This window comes from Penaeus chinensis, chromosome 37 (assembly GCF_019202785.1).
Source record: "Penaeus chinensis breed Huanghai No. 1 chromosome 37, ASM1920278v2, whole genome shotgun sequence".
Taxonomy (NCBI): domain Eukaryota; kingdom Metazoa; phylum Arthropoda; class Malacostraca; order Decapoda; family Penaeidae; genus Penaeus; species Penaeus chinensis.
In genome coordinates, this window is record NC_061855.1 from 8,140,914 (window position 1) to 8,162,986 (window position 22,073).

The window sequence follows — 22,073 nt, forward strand, 5'->3', positions numbered from 1 at the left end:
TATATCCACAGATTATCACTACAATAATGATAATTTTTGTTACTGTAATTGTTATTGTTATAATGTTACTAATAGCATCATGCCTATTGTTCATCCTTGATGTAAATTTTGTTTGCTGTTAAAGTCTTTTATACTTCATGGTCAAAATTTTCATTCTCTCCATCACATGTCTTTCTATAACTCCTCTATTTCCTTTTTGTTTTTGTCTTTATCCTTATTCCCTTCCCCTTTCCTTGGTCCGCATTATTTTTCTCCTTTGAACCTTCCCCCGTCCTCTTTCTGCTGCCAATTCACTCGGTCCATGTTAATGCCAGAGGTTACCAGCCCTGTGGTAAGCAGGGGATGACGGTATGGGTTGCATCTCGTATTCTCCCTGCTTACTACTGCTGCAGTTAGGGGGTGGCGTCGTTTTCACAGGGGCGAAGGGGGCCTTGGGCCATGTTTTGAAATCAAGTATGTGTTTGTACTATTCCTTCACATTGGCAACCTGTAAACCTTAAATGTTCTTTCAATTTGGCTCTTACTCTTGATTAGTTCTACTTCTATTTTTTACTCCATCCCTTTTCTCATTTTTCCTTTCTCTTCCTCCTTTCTCATTCTCTCCTTCTTCTTCTCCTGCTCCTTCTCTTTCTCTTTCTACTTCTCTTTCTTCTCCTTCTTCTCCTCCTTCTCCTTCTCCTTCTTCTTCTCCTTCTCCTTTTCTTTCTTCTCCTCCTCTTTCTTCTTTTTCTTCTCTTTCTTCTCTTTCTTCTCCTTCTTCTCTTTCTTCTCCTTCTTCTCCTTCTTCTCCTTCTTCTCCTTCTTCTCCTTCTTCTCCTTCTTCTCCTTCTTCTCCTTCTTCTCCTTCTCTTTCTTCTCTTTCTTCTCTTTCTTCTCTTTCTTCTCCTTCCTCTCCTTCCTCTCCTTCCTCTCCTCCTTCCTCTCCTCCTTCCTCTCCTCCTTCCTCTCCTCCTTCCTCTCCTTCCTCTCCTTCCTCTCCTTCCTCTCCTCCTTCCTCTCCTCCTTCCTCTCCTCCTTCCTCTCCTCCTTCCTCTCCTTCCTCTCCTCCTCCTCCTTCCTCTCCTCCTCCTCCTTTCTCCTTCTTCCTCCTCCTTCTCCTTTCTCCTTCTTCCTCCTCCTCCTCCTTTCTCCTTCTTCCTCCTCCTCCTCCTTTCTCCTTCTTCCTCCTCCTTCTCCTTTCTCCTTCTTCCTCCTCCTTCTCCTTTCTCCTTCCTCCTCCTCCTTCTCCTTTCTCCTTCCTCCTTTTTTTTCCTTTTTCCTTTTTCCTTTTTCCTTCCTTCTTTCCTCATCCTTTTTTCATTATCAGCTCTCATATTACTCAGCTACCATTCCTCATGATTTGTCTTTTCAGTTATATTGATAGTTGTAATAAACCAAGGTAATGAATGAGATGCTTTGTGGCTTAACCCATTCATCCCATGTGGCAAGAATACATGCCATGCCCACTGTAATAATTATTTATTGTATTTACACATAGATGGCTCTACTAGTTCTTAACCACCAAATAGCCGGTTATCGGAACTACCTATCTCACCTGTTTACCCTTTTCCTTCACTTTAGGAAAGGGTCTTTTGTATCATTTCATTATCTAAAATATTTTAATGACAATTTGATAATCATGACATCAATAGCAATAATAACAGTATTGATAACAATGGTATTAATAATAAAAACACATTTACCCGCCAATTCAAGGAATGGGAAAATCAGGATCGGTAACTAGGGCCGACTGATAGACTCCTTGCCGGCTGAGCACATATGGAGCCATCTTTATGTAACAAAATTAACCAAAAACTACAGGGGACAGAACATAAATCTGGGGCGAATTGGTTAAGCAAGAAATTACCAAATGTTTTCAAATGTATTAAATAAGGGTATTCGCAGTTTGGCATTCCTGCTGTCTGAATCTTCAGAGTTTATGAATGCAAATCGAGAAAAAAATTTAATGACTGTATAAAGTTGTTTGTATTAGAAGTAAAAATGACTAAAGGGGGTTGTGGGCTGTAGAATTATCATGCCTCATTTTAATCTTTCTCTTTCTCTCTCTCATTCCAGACTGAAGAACTTTAGGTGCCTAGAATAACTTTGCCATTTATTTTTCCTTTACCCCATGAGTTTAACCCATTACCTGAAAGAGAACCAGCTGATCATTACCCAGAAACCCACTGCCACACCACACAATGAAAGAAGAGATATCCGCAGCAGTTCTTTTCATCTCCAAATTAATCAGCCGAAATGAAAACGTAAATGACGAGAGGATGGCCAAGTTCGAGCAGAGATTGGGAGAACTGTTGCAGGAACGGTTTAGCAATCACTGGCACCCCGAGCGTCCCTGGAGAGGTCAAGGTTACAGGTGTTTACGGTGAGTCTGAACTGCAGTTCTGAGGGATGGACGACCCTTTGGAAATCTGTAATACTATGATTTGTTGGGGATTAGACTCTCTTACTGATAGCAATGTTGAATTTTTTTTTAAGCAATTATAGCAAAAAGAAAAAAAAAAATTTAACTGATAAAAAGATGATTTACATCTGTAGATTAATAGTTCTTCAAATTAGTGATTTATTGATATCCATGCAAAGATTAGGTTGATGGTAAATAGTTGATAGCATTCATAAACTTAAAGGGTCTTCTCCAGTGTGCTTAAATCTCTAATATAAATTTTTTTCTTGTGCCATCCAGAGTGAATGAGAATTCAAGAAAAGAGCCGACGATAGAACGTGCGGCAAGGGAATGTGGCTTGAAGTATGTGGACTTGAATCTTCCAGTTGAGTTAACCATTTGGGTTGATCCTGAGGAAGTGTGTTGTCGGTTTGGTGAACAGAAAGGCTCGTGTTGCACCGTTGCTTCGTTCAGGGAGGGAAATAAGGAAAACTACATTGAGAAGTTTGACTTTTCCAAAATTGAACGTCCAAATTCAACTCCATCGGGCATGTCAAAGGTTTGTGTTGGATTGATGTTGATTTAGCTTATTGTTGACATAGCTACTTGGCTGTAAATTTAGGGTAATTGTATTTTTTGTGAATACTGTCAGAATGGGAAAGATACGTAAAAATCTCATGAAATGTGGGTGCAACTCTAGTTATGGAATTATTCTCAGATTGTAAATATTTTCCTCTTTAATTTCTTATAGCCTTCGGAAGTACTGAAGGAGAGAACCTTCAATACCAGCAACAACATGAGTCCTCCATCAAGTACCCAATCCACACCCACCAAGAAGAAATCCTATAGTCCAACTCATACAGGGTTTGGTTTGAAAAACCAGACCTCTCCAGGTAGAAATAACATGATGAATAACCGTGATAGAAGACCCTTTGGAAATCACCATAATCATTACAGCAACAACCATCAAAACCACCACAACAGCCACCCCCAGAGTGGATCGTACTCGCCACCTTTCTTCAAGACGCAATCATGGCTTAACCTGAGTCAGACTCCCCCACCACCTCCTCCTCCTCATTTGCCCCTCTTCAGTTCTACTGGTTTCATCTACCCTCCTGCAGCACCTCCACACTACACCCATGCCCACTCTGGCCCTCATTTCCCACGCTCTCCTCCAAACATGGGTCCCCAGAAATTCAAATGGAATAGCGGTAACTTCCCTCGTAACGACCGGCACCCGTGGTTTGGCCACAGAGCTTTGGCACGGGTGTAAAATTGATAATTTGTCTGCGGGGGGCACTTGGGGCTTTTGAGAAAATGGTTGTTGGAATGAGCTTACCTACTGGCTTAGTGAACATATCCTTTATAGATATTACCATGTGATAGATATAGCATTATAGATATTATCTTAATTGTTGACTAATTCACAGTAGATCGATCTCACTAGAATTAATTTCTCGATGTTTTGAGGTAGATTTTTGCTGAACAGGTAATTTGGATGCACCAGAATAATGTGCTTTTTCATCCTTTATATTTTTTTCCTTCTTTTATTTTATTATTATTATATTTTTCTTCCCTCCAAGTGCCCCTTGTGATATTACCCAAAACTGAACACATGAATATTTGTATTATATGCATGTGTCTGTGGAGGGGAGGAAGGCACCTTGAGCAAGTTCAGTACAGATTTAAAAGAATTTTGAAAGAAAAGACTGGGCTTTTGAGTATTAATGACATTTTTAACTCTTAAAGATAAACAGGTGAGGATTTTTTTCTTGTATTTTAGAAATTTGAGGCTCCGCTATAGAAGAGTGATAGTTGATCTACAAAGTGCATTTGCAGAGAGTAGTATACATTATAGCTTTATACCAGGTGGAATATAATCACAGGAGTGGTGCTCTCAGTGTAAGGCTTTAAGTTAGGAATTCTCTTTTGGATAATTTCCAAAAATTATACCAAGGCATGTAAAGAGTTTTAGTTTGGAAAATGCTCAAGCGTGCCTGCTCAACTGTGATTCCATAGTCGGCCGACCCTTGTTACACAGAGTTCAAAGGAATACGAGTGAGGCAAGACCTTCATTTACCTTCTCATAAAGCAGGTACCTGCAGTTTTAGGAAAGGTCCCACTTACACACACATAAAAAAAAGAAAAGAAAAAATCAATGCATCATAGATTCAGAAGTAATTTATTTAAAAAGCACTTTATACCTCATTGAGAATGGACCAGTATTTTTGGGTATTATCCCTGGTATTATGAACAAATATTGATATAAAAAATGATGAAAAGATGCCCAGACACATTCTCAGGAGCTTGTGCACAAAACTGTAGTGATTTACCTCAACACCTTTACCTTGCTGTTTATACCAGATTGCTTGATAAGGACAAATTATTAATGAAATGGAAATATGTTTATATTCTGTGTAATAGTAGTATGGGCACTTTCAGAGATTAAGACTACTTTGACCCCTTTGCTTAAAGTGTCGTAGATTTCAATATAGTTAATTGTGATGATGCATATTATGATTTGCTGTGTCTGTGGGACGTGCAGTAAATACTCTATGAATTTTTTGCCATTATTGCACATATTATCAAAAAACTATTGTTTAAGTATTACAATTTATGTATATAAACAGATATATATATAAAGTATATATAAAGAGAGCATGATTGAAAAATATGAGAAGAAAAAAAAAAAATGTATGATCATATTTCACACCTCAGTAGTGCTAATGCTTTTTTCTGCTAGTCTTCTCTTCCTGCCCAACTATTTTAGTTGAAAAACATTCATGATTCCTTGTGAATTCTGAAATGTTTGTTTTGGTGAATTGGTGCTTGATAATATTTCCCCTAGAAATATGTATTGATTGTCCAGGTTCTTTGCAGCTAATCACAATATCATTTATTAAAAAAAAAAATGGGAATTAAAAAAAATATATATTTATATAATGGATTATTTTTAATTATATTTTATGTAATGATATTTGATGACGGTAGTTTAATTAATTTGTTAGGTTCTGTGCTAGAGAAAGAAAGATACATTGAACATTACGTTGTTCACATTATGTTGATTTGGTAGATTAGTATTTTTCATTACCATTTCCGACAACCAAAGTTATGAAACTGACAAAGAAAATATCCAGATTACACTGACACAGACATTCATGTTCACACACATACAAATGCATACATTCTCAAGTATTTACTTAGCTAGAATGCTATATATATGTTGAGGTTTTATGCTTATAAATTTATTGAAGAACAGGAACTTTTATTTATATTTTGTATAGGACCCTCTGGTATTAGAATATTAAAATGAACAGATATATTTATTATATTTCATTGTTGTAAGGAAACATTGCTCAGAATGTAAGCTTAGTCCAGTAAACTTCACCTGAGAAAAACCATTAACAAACATTTCCCGTCCATTCATTCTAGTGGTTCTCATGGGCTTAGGCTTAGAATATTACTTAAGCACATAGTCTTGTAAATTCCCTCTACCCACCTGACCCCTTATGAAAAACTGTTTGGAAAAAGAAAAGGTACAGCGAAGCAAGAAAAGTCAAATGGTTTTTAGATCCTTTTCCCCATAGACCTTCCTGGAATTCTCAGTTAAGCCTTGCCCTACAAGTGCCATATGGATGATCTGCTTTTCTTACAAAGGTGGCGTGACATGAGTTCTAACTGTTAAGTGTCGTCAAAGCACAAATTTTTCATAATTTTTGTTGTTGAGAATTGTTATTGATGGATAGGTCTCTCAACATATTGTGGAAAATGTACAATAGTTCTCCCCTTTTCCCCTGAAGGTATTTGTAATTTATTATCAGTGCATTGTATGTGTAAATGGTAGTTTGATAAGGTACCGCACTTTCTCACTGAGCAGATAATATTCACAATATCCAGATTTTTGGTATCCTATGTATTGAATTATTGTTTTACACATTTGTAAGGAAAGTAAGAAATAATTTATTTTCTCCCTCCCCCCTTTACAAGAATTTTGCAATGTTATTGATAGAGGATTGAATTGTAGGTTTCAAGTATTTATTCTTTTTTGCCTATGCTTAATAATGCACAACATAGATGTATAATGTATTTCAGATTGCAACTTTTTGTTTTAATTTTTTTCCAAAATTATTTTCCAATCCCATGTGATGGTGTGCATTTTGAGGCTTCATCAGTATATTGATCATGTGTGTTCTGTCCGCGTAGTTAGAAGGGCCTCCCGTTTTCCATTGGGACCTGCACCTCGCATCCCAAGCCTTTAGGGTGACGTGGGTGCTTCGAGAAATGATTATGGTAAGGGTTGGGTTATTCTAGTGGAATGTTGTAGACCATATGTTTAGTTAGGAAATTTAATCGGTGGATAGTACTACATAAACTTTGAAAAAACATATTTTTGAAGGTTGTGTAAAGGAATAATTCTAGCAAAAATATCATTTTAATATTACCCATAGTGATACTTACAAATAGACATCTTTGTGGTAGAACTCGACATTTTCTTGGATTTTGGCAAATAATTGTGTTAACTTTTACCTCTCATAAGATGTAATCTAAAACAGAAAGTAATATTACAGATAGTACAAAGTACAACTTATTTATTGAATTCCAAGGAAGGTGGACGAGATTCTTCTTGAACCCTTTTTCAAGCTGTAGACATGAACATAGATAAGACTAACATAGTATTAAACATCAATATGAAGCTTGACATGGGAATGATAATGACCACAGTTGTTTCTCTACAGTTAATATATTGTTGAATTTCAGTATTTTATTTGGTTCAAGATAGAATGTACTAATATTATATAGTTAGTCATAAAATTGCTATTATGAAAGGAATAGTGTGTAAACTTTATCCTTTAATCTTTTCAAGGCTGCATAGGTATGTCTGTAATACAAAATTTGTATCAGTATCTAAGCCTGCAGTAACTGCCTGTTACAGTTCTTGCAAAAGTGGCACATACCTCTAATGTCATGTTGTGGTGCTCGAGTTAGAGGTGTTGTTCTGCTTGTACTCATCTTAATCTCCAGACATTAGGTATAGTGCTTCGTGTTTTGATTTCTGTATTTTACCATGTAATATGAATGGTAATGCTATTATTTCAATTTCTTAAGTGATTGCATCTCTGTCCTGTGTAATTGCTCTGATTACAAAGTCACTCTCCTAACATATTGGCTTTTTGATGAAGAGGTACGTTTTGCTCAAAAGTGTTCCTTGATGTTTGGTCTTGAAATATTTGTATATTACTCTGGTCACAAGTTGCATGCCAAAATATTTGATCATATATCTTTATTTACCAACTAATAAGTGGATCTTTGTTTAGAAAAGAGTGCCTGTTTTGTTGATTGATTTGGTTTGGCAAAGTGATTTATTTTAAGTGAATGTGATAGTTTTTTACCAAGAGCAAAACAAACAGAAGGAGTTGGCCTTGTAAACTCCTGGGGGTCGCCTAGTGTGACCGCCTGTCAGTGTAGTTTACTAACATGTACTAACAGATGCAGGTTGTTTGCTGATTTGCCAGTACTAACGGTTACTAACATGGATTAATCTCAAATTTCTCTTTTGAATGTGTGTGTAAGTGTGTGCTTAGTTAGACCTCTGATTCAACATTTTGTTTGTGGATTGTAAAAGTTAGGTATAAATTATTGATTTCATTCTTTTGTACCTGTTTTGAAAATGACTAGAATTATAGGGACCAAGGTGATCCATTCTCTGGTAATCAGAGGCTATTTTGCTTGCTGTTAAACAGTGGAGGTAATTCATCTAACCAGTAATCACCTGATTTGAATAATGGCAAATAGCGAGTGAGATTTTTTTCTGTTGGTGGATTAAAAAAAAAAAAAAAAATATTGAATAGGAATAAGAAGCTTTTGTTTTGCTCTTGGGCTAATTCCTTCCATCCAGTATTTTGAAATTGTTTAATTAACTTGGGCAGTTTTGTTCTGTCTTGAGGCTTTTTGTAGTAACATGCATATCTTTTCTGGTGAAGGTCCAAACGATAAACATGTTTACATGTTTTGGAGGCTTACGTATGAGTAATACTTATGTACCAGGATGTACGAGTAATAACATAGTTATTATTGGTATGGCATTGTACCTGTAAGACAATTTATGCTTTACAGTGTTTTGGTGTTTCTTTTTTGTAGGTTTTCTTTAAGACTTGTGCCAGAAGCTACAGCATTTCCTTTTTCTTTGTTTTATTTATATCTTTATTCTTGTTTCTTTTCTATTTCTTTTGAGGTATTTGCAATATTCTTTGGTTACTGTTAAATGCTTTGCACTTTTAAGATTCTCTGTTCATCCAGATAAAATGTGATCAGTTCCTTAGTTATATTTATTACAGATTTACACTTGGTATTAAAATTGAAGTCAAGCTTCATGAATTGGGTGCTAGAAAAAAAATGTTTGTAGATGGCAGAAATACTCTTCTCCATAGCATTCACAATGTTATAACAAAATTTACATGCAACTCTTGAGTTCACCTGATGTATCAAGATATGTGAAGTATCCAGTAGCTGTTAACATGACGGGTAGGAAGCTAATAGGACTTCAATATAATCTTCCTAAATTCATGGTTATGTTGTTTCCTCAAAATTATATTTTATATGACATCTTGTTTATGATATGTTCATGTTTTTCATTGTGAACACAAGTGTTGTCAGTCCAGTCCAGCCTCTCTTAATGTTGTATTATTTCTTTTAAAACAATAATGTACAGTAATTTCTTCTTTATTTAAGAATAGGTCATTGTTTGCCTTTTTATTTTCAGTTTTGTTTTTTTGTTTTGTTTTTTTTACAAGTGTATATTCAGTTGAACGATTTGTAATAATTTGAAAACTTAAAGTTATGAGCATCTCTTTGAAACATTCCATAATGAGGGTTGTACTATCCTATATGTAGATGCTGTTTTTAACTGAATGAATGAAATGTATATAGGTTTATTTCTTACAGAAATTGTGTGTATATACTGAAGTTATTTTTTCATATTTTTCCGTGGCTCATAATGTGTGCTGAAACATGTAATATCAGGGGCCCATGGCTTATTTTCGACAACATTAACTTGAATTGTAATGTCTGTAGATGATGGAAAACAATTTAATGGTACCAACCCCTGTAGTGCTGTTGTCTTAACTCTAGTCAAAAGTTCTGCTCGTGGTGCAGTTCTCTTTTGTTAATCACTTTTAAGAGGCTGGTGTGCCTACATTGTAAGGGTATCAAATGAATTTCTGAAGGTAATGTAATATACCAAGTTGGTGGATAACAACTTCATGTTAAAAATCTGTTGTTTTGAATGTTGATTTTTCATAATTTAACTAGGAAGTCTTTTTTTTTTTACATTAGTAGATAACTTAAGCCTATAAATTACTTATATTTTTGTTTAGAGGGGTGCAGTGTTGACTTGTTAGATCCTTATTGTCAAATGAATGGATGCTGAAGAATATTTCTCTATTCACTGACTTAGATCAGGTGAACTCGTGAGTTAATGATATGGTTAGTAACAACTGCTGCAGACTGTGTGACATTGATCAGTAGAAATCTATGCCAAAAGAAAATTAATTGTGCAGCATTTGAGACAGAACGAAATTTCTGAAATATAATGATAAAACCTCAAAAGGTTATCAAAGATTGGGGCCACAATCTTGAGACTTTGCAGGTATGCTGTAGACTTCTTCTTGCTCCCTCTTCAGAAGTTAATGTTATTATTGATGTAATAAAGGAATGTATTTTAGGTAAATAGCAACATTTATATTTCTCAGAAAATTTAATTGTACAGTTTTTATTGCATTGCACAGAGTTGTTTTATTTCTCCTAGAAATTATTGAAACAATATATTCCCATGTTTAAACATTTATTTACTATATAATCTCAAAATTGTATCACTTCATTGAAAAAAAATTCAAAGAAAAGTATCCAGATTTTACAATATCTACCAAGTATTAATATTGTGGAATACTGATTTCATTTTCAATGTGTAGGAAAAATTATGACCAAATGTGATGTAATTCCTAAATAACATCTCTTGGATTGATATACCTATGAGTATATGTTAAAGCACTAGCCTGAGATTCACAAGAAGTGACTTCAGTATGACTTATATTGTGAATATAATATCAATGGTGGTGTCAGGTCAGTTCTGAATACTAATAAAAAATTGAAAAAAAATAGAAGAAAAAAATTGCAATAAGAAAGTCTGTTTTTCAGTATTAGTCATGCATTTGGATATTGCAGATATGAAAAGAACTTGTTAGAAATGAGAAGTGAAGGTATAACAGTCAATAGTAGTATAGTACTTAATCTTTGAAAATGAGATGATCCCAACACCACCAAATGCACCAATACAACTGACAGAATTTAAACCGAAAGCCTAGAAACAAGAATGGTTCAAGAAACCTTGAGGAAATCTATTGGAAAGAAATTAAATGAATGAAAAACTAAAGACATCAGGCAAAGATTAGAATTATGATGAAATGCTTAAAGGCCATGTCCACGTACAGGGCAAAACATGGGCATTTCACCCATACCCTTGCTGTGACTAACTTGTCCTCTCTTCCTTGACCCCCCCCCCCCCCATCCCTTGCTCGTTGTTGTCATGGGGAGGGGGGGTTAGGGAGGGAAGGCTGGGACCTAATGCCGGGGAACTCCTTTGCCTTGGGACTCGGCCCTTGAGTTAACTAATTTTGCATGCCCCCCCCCCCGCCAACCCCCCTTGCTTTTTGGTTTGTCCCTTCCCCAACCTTTACCCCTCAAAGGGACCCTCAGGGGTGGACTGTTGCTCTCCCAAACATACTCTAGGCTTACCATGGCCAATTATGATGATATACCCTTGTTAGGGGCAATGAAGCTTTCCCCTTCATCAAATAGCCCCACCAACTCACTCTCCTGACCCTAGGCTCTCCTTTGACCACGGCTCCGAACACTGCAAATACTACCCCCTCCTCAATGCCTACTCGTACATTATCCAAGTCAATACTCAAGCTCCAGGAGACCTTTCAACTTTACCTATACCCCCCACAACCTTCATCAATCACCCCATCCTCCCTTATTACTACTTTACAGCCTTATTGTCCACCTTTCCCCCCCAATCCTTTGCCCGTTGTTGTCGTGGGGGGGGGGGGCTTAGGAGACGGAGACTGAGACCCAATGATGGGGAACTCCTCAACCTTGGGACTCAGCCATCGACTCAACTAATTTTGCATGGTCTTTTTTTTCCCCACTTATACTTTTCGTTTCAGTTTCTTCACCAATCCCTTCTACTATCCACCTCCTAAGGTGAGAGCCGTGCTGAAAGGATGAAAGGCTGACTTTGTGTCAGTCCTGAACGGCCTGAGGGAACCATGGGCACGGTATTCCCCTGCCATACCTGGCCCTTACCCCTCAAGGGGACCCTGAGGGGTGGACTGTTTTTTTTTCCCCAATATAATCCAGGCTTATCATGGCCAATAATGAAGATGTAACCCCACTTTTAGGGGCAATGAGGCTTGCCCCTTTATCAAATAGCCCCAATCCCGGCTCCCCTTTGACCACGGCTCCGAACACTGCAACAACTCCATCATCAATGCATACTAGTACAGTATCAACCCTAATCAACAACCAACCCCCAGGAGACATTTCTACTCTTCCAACATGCTCAACTTCAACACCTTTACTCCTACAACCTTCTTCATCAACCATCCCATCTCCCCTTATTACTACCTTACAACCTTGCCTCCAAAAACAAGTAGGCAAAGTTTCTTTCCGTAGCCGACGCGACTACTCCCGTCTCGTCACAGTAACAACTGAAAAAGAAGCTATAGCATTAACAAAACTAACTGATCTATGTGGTAATCCCATCCCTACAGAACCTCATCCAACCCTCAATACTTGCACTGGAACTGTCTCTATCTCCCCAACAGATTGCCCAATCCATGACAAAGAATGGTCAGATTGTGGAGAGGACTTACTCGCTTGTCTCACAGACTGATGCAACATATGTACAATGCTACTCCATTCCTCCCAGAGGAAATCGTAAGAAATCCATCAACATTGCCAAAATTACTTTCCTTAGACATGACCTTCCCTTAAAATGTATACATAGGTGGGGAATCCCTACCTGTCCGACCATACCAACCTCCTCCTCGTCAGTGCCAAAATTGTTGGCATTTTGGACATCCTGCCAAACATTGCCCAACCTGGCCATACTCGATCAAACTGCTCTGCTCAATTACGCACATGTGCAAACTGTGACGGCCCCTATAATGTATTTTATAGAGGCTGCCCCCACCTACAAATTTGAGTGAGGTAGCAACTCTCAGATTCAGACTTGGACTCACTCTACGTGAAGCCAGACAGGAAGCACGTCGACAAGGCTTTTCTCTTACCCCCTACTCCAGTAATGTCGCTCACTCTGCCAATTCCCATACCTCCCAAGCTCCTACACCCTCTCCTAAATCCAACCCCCCTCCATCTAACTTCCCCTCTTCTACCTCCTACCTTCCCCAGTCAAACTCTTTTGCCATCCTTAACCCAGACACTCCAATCTCTACCCAATCAAATTATTTTGCTATCCTAAATCCAGACACCCCAATCTCTACTACAGCCCCAACACCTTCCCTCTCCCTCCCCGCACTACCCGCAGCAGACAGAATAAACGTTCCACCCCCTCTTCCCCTACCCCACAATCACCTCCACCTTCCTTTGCCCCTATTTTTCAGACACCAGACTTATCTCCACCCCCTCTTCCCCTACCTCACAATCACCTCCACCTTCCTTTGCCCCTATTTTTCAGACACCAGACTTATCTTCCCCCCCCCCCCCTCACAAGAAAACCTTTATCTCACAAAACTCTACAACCAACCCCATTACAGAAACTCTTGAAGATATCCAGAACTACATAATAGAATCCCAAACTGATACTCATCCACCTTCAAATTCTACAACTCCCGCTCCCTCCACACTCAAAGTGACTGCCGATATCCATCCTCCTACTCATATTATCCCTACACCCAATCCTCCTACCCCATCCCAACAACCCCCCCCCCCCCCACCCGACTCCACCCCTACCTGTATTAACCCTCCCACCATCCCCTCTATCCCTTCCACTCCCTCCTGGATACACACGTGAAACCCTCATGTCACAAATACCCTCTTCCCCAGACCCTCTTCCCCAGACCCTCTTCCCCAGACCCTCTTCCCCAGACTCTCTTCCCCAGACTCTCTTCCCCAGACCCTCTTCCCCAGACCCTCTTCCCCAGACCCTCTTCCCCAGACCCTCTTCCCCAGACCCTCTTCCCCAGACCCTCTACCTCCCGACACCCCTCCTGATACAACACCACCTCCCCAACCTCATTCTTTATCCCACCCTCTAGCACCTTCCCCTTCAAATTCTCCAACAAGCACTGCAATCTTTGCCAGTAAATCAACGAAAGTATAACAATCCTTCATTGGAACATTCGCGGTTTCCGTTCTCCCAGACCTGACCTCCGACATATCCTCTCCTCTTATAGCCCATCCATTATATGCCTCCAAGAAACTTTTCTTACACAATCTCCAATACCAATCCCCAATCACCATTTTGTTTCTTCCCCACACTCCCTTTATGTCTCGTCTATACGTATCAACCAAAAAACACCTTATGTCATACCTCCCTTTCAAACCACTGTCCCTTGTACAGTTATTCGTATCTTTCTTCGCCGCTGGATCACAGTGATTTCAGTCTACTTCTCCCCTTCCCACCCCATTAACTTTGTTGCTTTTGAAAACATAATTAACCAACTTCAATCACCTTTCCTCATAGTAGGTGATTTTAACTGCCGCCACACTCTTTGGGGTGATTCTATCACCAACACCCGTGGACGAGCTCTAGAGCGCTTCCTATCCACAGCTGATCTTATTATTCTAAATACAGATCGCCCCACACACTTTGATACACGCACGCAGTCTTTTTCATGCATTGATCTCTCTCTATGCTCCCTTTCTCTTCATTTAGATTTCCACTGGTCAGTTCTAGACCACTTTCCCTATAGCGACCACTTTCCAGTTCTCCTTTCTCCAACTTCATATGTACCGCTTCCCAACTCCCCACGCTGGTGCTTTGATAGAGCTGACTGGCATACTTTCACTTCTCTCTCTACTATTCATACCCCTCCATCATCCCTCTCATCCGTATCAGAAATTATATAATTTTTCATAACTACAGTCCTAAGAGCTGCCCATACAGCTATCCCTCGAACCTCAAGACCCTATACCTCTAAATGTGTTCCATGGTGGAATTCTGATTGCACTAAAGCACTCCGTGTAAAACGTGCAGCCTGGAACAGTTACCGCTAAAAACGAGGTACCCCTCATCAACTATCAGCTCTTATCTCCTTTAAAAGAGCATATGCCTGTTTTCGTCGTACAATCCGAAATAGTAAAACCAATAGCTGGCGAAATTATGTTTCCTCAATTACATCCTCTACATCTATCTCAAATGTTTGGCGCCGGATACATAAACTATCAGGCAAACACCCCCCCCCCCCCCATCCAGCCCCCGTCCTCCATATCCGAGATACCCTCATCTCTGATTCTCCCGAAGTCGCGAATGAACTAGGTGACTATTTTAGCCAGGTCAGTAGTGGCTCTCACCTTTCTCCACACTTCTCTTCTATTAAAACCTTCAGGGAACGTACCCCCATTATCTATACCCTATCCTCTGCTGAGTCCTATAATGCTCCCTTTTCTTCCTCTGAACTCAATGCTGCCCTCATATCGTGCCGCAACACTCATGAAGGCCCTGACGGTATTCACTACCGTATGCTCCGACAACTCCCATCTTCCTCATTATCCTTCCTATTAACAACTTACAACCACATATGGACATCAGGAAATTTTCCTTCTCATTGGCGAGAAGCTCTTATCCTCCCTTTCCTAAAACCCAATAAATCGGGTACCCTCCCTCAAGACTATCGCCCCAACGCACTAACTAGCTGCTTATGCAAACTACTAGAGCGAATGGTTAACTTCCGCTTAATGTGGTATCTTGAATCCCACAATCTTATCTCACCTTCCCAGTTTGGTTTTCGCCGTGGCCGAAGCACAGCTGACCCCCTTGCTCATTTTGAGACATATATTACATCCGCATTTGCACGCCATGAATCCATACTAGCTATGTTTTTTGACCTAGAAAAAGCATATGATACGACATGGAGGTACCATATTCTCCAACAATTGTCCTCTCTAGGCATATGTGGAAATATGGGTGTCTTTATAAAGTCTTTCCTCTCCCAACGCACTTTCCAGGTCATCTTTCTTTCCTCAAATTGAAGGTGTCCCACAAGGCAGTGTGCTTAGTACCACCTTATTCCTTCTTGCTGTAAATGACATTGCCTCAGTTCTACCACCAGGAGCCCGGTCATCACTATATGTTGATGATTTAACCATCTATGCGTCTGGCAAATCCATACCAAATCTCTACCAATTTCTTCAATCTGCAATATCATCAGTTTCCTCCTGAGCCACAAACCATGGCTTCCGCTTTTCTACCTCCAAATCTTTCTCCATTCTTTTCTCTCGCACACGTGTAGGTCCTCTACCTTCACTCTTCTTATATGGCACTCCACTTCAACACCATTCCTCTGGTAAATTCTTAGGCGTCATTTTTGACTCCAAACTATCATGGCGAGACCATATTCTTTACATCAAAGAAAAAGCTCGTCGCCGTGTCCGAATTTTACAAACCCTATCCCATTTATCCTGGGGCTCAGATCGAAAAACTCTCCTTCATCTTCATGTCACCTTAATCCTCTCCACTCTAGATTATGGATGCCATATCTACTCCTCTGCCTCAACTTCTCTCCTTGCTCACCTTGATACAATCCACCACTGTGGTCTTCGCTTAGCCCTAGGTGCCTTCCGCTCCTCTCCAGTTGTGAGCCTGTACACTGAATCAGGCATACCATCTCTCTCTCTCGACGCCGTGCCCTCCTCTCTCTCCGATTCCACCAACTTCCCCTCACTAAACTAACTATCCCACGATCCCTACTTCCTACCTTTGCTTCTTCTCCACGTTTACCTACTCCTTTCTCCACTCGCATGGATAATCTCCTCTCCCATTCCCCTTTTCCCCATCTCCGACTCCTCCCGTTCTCTGTCCATTCAGTCCCTCCATGGCTTATACCTTGCCCCCATATTTGCTCCTCTGTCTACCCTAACCCACCAAAATCAAATATTCCTCCTACTGTCCTTCTCACCCATTTCCTTGACCATGCCTCCACTCATTCCTCCAGTATTCCCGTCTACACTGACGGCTCCAAAACCACCTCCGGTGCTGGTTTTGCAGTAATCTTCCCAACTCGTACTTTCAAATACCCCCTCCCTCCTGAATCCAGTGCCCTTACTACAGAACTGTATGCTCTCCTTTTTGCCTTAAAACACATATACTCACTACCCTCTTCCTCTTATACAATTTTTACTGACTCCCGTAACTCATTAACCCTCATAAAGTAAATACACACGACCAACCCCATTGTTCGTAAGATCCAGAACTGGTTGTTCTACCTGTCCACACGTCATAAAACAATCAAATTTTGCTGGGTACCCAGCCATGTTGGAATCCCCGGCAATGAACAAGCAGATACTCTAGCACGCTACGCTGCTATGTCCACATCAAACCAACCACGTTTCTCACATATCCCAGCCACGGATTATTACCCACACTTTAAGACCTTCTTGTATAATCGATGGCAATCTTTTTGGTCAAGTCTACACACTAATAAATTATATACTGTAAAACTCAATCTCCTCCTGGTCAGCTCCATTCCATCGGAACAGACGTTGGGAGACGGCCCTCGCCCGCTTACGCATTGGCCACACCCGTCTAACACACTCCTATCTAATGTCACAATCCGATCCACCCCTATGTCCCTTATGTAATGTTCTTCTTTCAGTCCCACATATTCTATTGTCAAGCCCACGATTTGAAGCAGCCCGTAACTCTACTTTCTCCCACCTATCCTCCCTACATAGACATACCAACTTATCAGACATCCTTACAGAATCTCACACTTTCTGCTTTAACAACCTGTTTTCCTTCCTCAAACGCATATGTATCCTTCACTTGATCTAATCCTTTACATTACCTCATCCGACCCTAACCCATTCACTTACCAATCCTTTAACCCAGCTTTAACAACTTATCACTAACCCAAACACCCTTCACTAACATTAACTATAGTGCTACATGACCTTAGATGTCTAGCACATTTATTTTGCCTTTAACCATTAACCATTGTCCACCTTTCCATAATAATACCTCCCTCAACACTACTCCCTCTTCCACATGTCACCGTCCTTCCACCACCCCCATCTCTATAAATATCTTAAAAAATCTATTTTCATGATCCCCTCCCAGCTCCTTACTCTGAATAAACACACTGCTCTTTCATCAATGTCTCCAAAAACAAAAACATTCCATAGCAAACCTGATCGTTCCAGTCTTGTCACCGTTACATCTGAAAACGAAGCTATAGCATTATCAACTCTTAACTGATCTCTCTGGGAACCCCCATTCTTATAGAAACTCATCCATCCCTCAATACTTGCACAGGAACTGTCTCTGTCTCCGTCTCCCCAACAAACTGCCATATTTATAACAAAATTGGTCAAACTGTGGAGAAGACTTGCCCGCCTGGCTCACGGACTATGGTGCGATATAATTTAGGACATCCTACCAAACGCTGCTGTTCCAAAGCCTGATACCCTCTATGTGCCCAACCTGGCCATAACCAATCAAACTGCTCTGCACAGTCACTCGAATGTGCCAACTGTGGCAGCCCCTACAAGGTTGAGTCTGAAGTGGCAACTCTCAGATTCAGACTTGGTCTCGCTCTGCGTAAAGCCAAACAGGAAGCATGTTGACAAGAAAAAAAGACCTCCTAAGGTGTGAGAGCCGTGCTGAAAGGATGAAAGGCTGACTTTATGTCAGTCCTGAACGGCCTGAGGGAACCATGGGCACGGTATTCCCCTGCCATACCTGGCCCTTACCCCTCAAGGGGACCCTGAGGGGTGGACTATTTTTTTCCCCAACATACTCCAGGCTTATCATGGCCAATAATGAAGACATAACCCCAATCTTAGGGGCAATGAGGCTTGCCCCTTTATCAAATAGCCCCAATCCCAGCTCTCCTTTGACCACGGCTCCGAACACTGCAACAACTCCCCCATCATCAATGCATACTAGTACAGTATCAACCCTAATCAACAACCAACCCCCAGGAGACATTTCTACTCTCCCAACATGCTCAACTTCAACGCTTTTACTCCCACAACCTTCTTCATTAACCATCCCATCCCCCCTTATTACTACCTTACAACCTTATTGCCCACCTCCCCGTAACACTACCCCCTTCAACACTACTCTCTCCTCCACACGTCCCCGCACTTCTACTACCCCCACCTCTACAAGAATCCTAAATATTCTATTTAGCCCAGCCAAATGGGACCGATTTTTCGTGATCCCTTCTACAGCTCCCTACTCTCAAAACACCCTCCTCTTCCAACAATGCCTCCAAAAACAAGTAGGCAAAGTCTCTTCCCGTAGCCGACGCGACTACTCCCGTCTCGTCACAGTAACAACTGAAAAAGAAGCTATAGCATTAACAAAACTAACTGATCTATGTGGTAATCCCATCCCTACAGAACCTCATCCAACCCTCAATACTTGCACTGGAACTGTCTCTATCTCCCCAACAGATTGCCCAATCCATGACAAAGAATGGTCAGATTGTGGAGAGGACTTACTCGCTTGTCTCACAGACAATGATGCAACATATGTACAATGCTACTCCATTCCTCCCAGAGGAAATCGTAAGAAATCCATCAACATTGCCAAAATTACTTTCCGTAGACATGACTTTCCCTTAAAATGTTTACATAGGTGGGGAATCCCTACCTGTCCGACCATACCAACCTCCTCCTTGTCAGTGCCAAAATTGTTGGCATTTAGGACATCCTGCCAAACATTGCCGTTCCACAGCCAGATGCCCGCTATGTGCCCAACCTGGCCATACTCGATCAAATTGCTCTGCACAATCACGCACATGTGCAAACTGTGGCGGCCCCCATAATGTATTTTATAGAGGCTGCCCCACCTACAAATTTGAGTGAGGTAGCAACTCTCAGATTCAGACTTGGACTCACTCTACGTGAAGCCAGACAGGAAGCACGTCGACAAGGCTTTTCTCTTACCCCCTACTCCAGTAATGTCGCTCACTCTGCCAATTCCCATACCTCCCAAGCTCCTACACCCTCTCCTAAATCCAACCCCCCTCCATCTAACTTCCCCTCTTCTACCTCCTACCTTCCCCAGTCAAATTCTTTTGCCATCCTAAATTCAGACACTCCAATCTCTACCCAATCAAATTCTTTTGCTATCCTAAATCCAGACACCCCAATCTCTACTACAGCCCCAACACCTTCCCCTCTCCCTCCCCGCACTACCCGCAGCAGACAGAATAAACGTTCCACCCCCTCTTCCCCTACCTCACAATCACCTCCACCTTCCTTTGCCCCTATTCAGACACCAGACTTCTCTTCCCCCCCCTCACAAGAAAACCTTTATCTCACAAAACTCCCCAACCAACTCCACTACAGAAACTCTTGAAGATATCCAGAACTACATAATCGAGTCCCAAACTAATACTCATCCACCTTCAAATTCTACAACTCCCGCTCCCTCCACACTCAAAGTGACTGCCGATATCCATCCTCCTCCTACTCATATTCTCCCTACACCCAATCCTCCTACCCCATCCCAACAAAACCCATTCCCCCTGACTCCAGCCCCACCTATATTAACCCTCCCACTATCCCCTCTATCCCTTCCACTCCCTCCTGGATACACACGTGAAACCCTCATGTCACAAGTACCCTCTTCCCCAGACCCTCTACCTCCCGACACCCCTCCTGATACAACACCACCTCCCCAACCTCATTCTTTATCCCACCCTCTAGCACCTTCCCCTTCAAATTCTCCAACACGCACTGCAATCTTTGCCAGTAAATCAACGAAAGTATAACTATCCTTCATTAGAACATTCGCGGTTTACGAATGTTCCTCTTTCAGTCCCACATATTCGATTGCCATGCCCACGTCCTCCCTACATAGACATCCCAACTTATCAGACATCCTTACAGAATCTCACACTTTCTGCTTTGACAACCTGTTTTCCTTCCTCAAACGCATATATATCCTTCACTTGATCTAACCCCTTTACATTACCACATTCGACCCTAACCCATTCCACTCACCAATTCCTTAACCCAGCTTTAACAACTAATCAGTAACCCAACCATCCTTCACAAACATTAACTATAGTGCTATATGACCTTAGATGTCAAGCACATTTATTGCTTTTAACCATTAACCAATTAACCAATCCTAAGATGATCCTTTCAATCCCCCCCCCACCCCATCCCTTGCCTGTTGTTGTCGTGGGGGGGCTTAGGAGCCGGAGACTGGGACCCAATGCTGGGGAACTCCCCAACCTTGGGACTCAGCCCTCGACTCGACAAATTTTGCATGGTCTTTTTTTTCCCCTCCTACTTTTTCGTTTCTGTCCCTTCACCAACCCCTTCTACTATCCACTTCCTAAGGTGTGAAAGCCGTGCTGAAAGGATGAAAGGCTGACTTTGTGTCAGGCCTGAACGGCCTGAGGGAGCCATGGGCACGGTATTCCCCTGCTTTAGTTGTTTCTCTCCCCAACATACTCCAGGCTTATCATGGCCAACAATTTTATACCATTATTAGATAGCACATTTATTTTGCTTTTAACCATTAACCATTAACCATTAACCATTAACCATTAACCATTAACCATACCATTATTAGAGGCAATGAGGCTTGCCTCTTCATCAAATAGCTCCACCAATTCAAACTCGCCCGATTACCTGACCCCAGGCTCTCCTTTGACCACGGCTCTGAACACTACAACTAATACCCCCTCCACAATGCCGACTAGTACAGTATCCACCCTAATCAACACCCCAGGAGACATTTCTACTCCCAACATGCTCAACTTCAATAACTATACCCCCACAACCTTCTTCATCAACTACCCCATCCTCCCTTATTACTACCTTACAACCTTATTGTCCACCTCCCCATAACACTACCTCCCTCAACACTACTCCCTCTTCCACATGCCCCCGTCCTTCTACTACCCCCATCTCTACAAAATTCTTAAATAATCCATTTAGCCCAGCCAAATTGGACCGATTTTTTGTGATCCCTCCCACAGCTTCTCACACTTTCTGCTTTGACAACCTGTTTTCATTCCTCAAATGCATATACATCCTTCACTTGATCTAACCCCTATACATTACCTTACCCAACCTTAATCCATTTACTCGTCAATTCCTTAGTCCAGCTTTGACAACTAATCACGAACTCAACCACCCTTCACTACCATTTACTATAGTGCTACATGACCTTAGATGTCAAGCACATTTATGTTGCTTTTAACCATTAACCATTACACCCTCCCCTATACCTATCCCTGCTATATCTTACTTCACCACTTCTACCTCCTACCTTCCTTCCTGAGCCGACACCTGGCCCTCTCTCTCTCATCGTGCTACCTGCAACAGAGAGATTAAACGCTCCAACCTATCTTCCAAAGAAAACTCCCCCAACCAACTCTATTGCAGAAACTCTTGAAGATATTGAAAACTATCTGCTTGAGTCCAA

General features: G+C 41.0%; 1 protein-coding gene across 4 annotated transcripts in view; it reads left to right on the forward strand.

Moving 5' to 3' along the window:
• LOC125045758 (protein BTG3-like) overlaps positions 1 to 10,161 on the forward strand; it is a 22,388-nt gene extending 12,227 nt beyond the window's left edge. For all 4 annotated transcript variants that reach the window (XM_047643198.1, XM_047643200.1, XM_047643199.1 and 1 more), the window contains exons 2-4: positions 2,056 to 2,362; positions 2,681 to 2,939; positions 3,132 to 10,161. In XM_047643198.1, the coding sequence (XP_047499154.1) occupies positions 2,181 to 2,362; positions 2,681 to 2,939; positions 3,132 to 3,653 (963 nt within the window). In that variant the 5' untranslated portion in view covers positions 2,056 to 2,180 and the 3' untranslated portion in view covers positions 3,654 to 10,161. The remainder of the gene's footprint in view (positions 1 to 2,055; positions 2,363 to 2,680; positions 2,940 to 3,131) is intronic.
• The last annotated feature ends 11,912 nt before the right edge of the window (positions 10,162 to 22,073 follow it).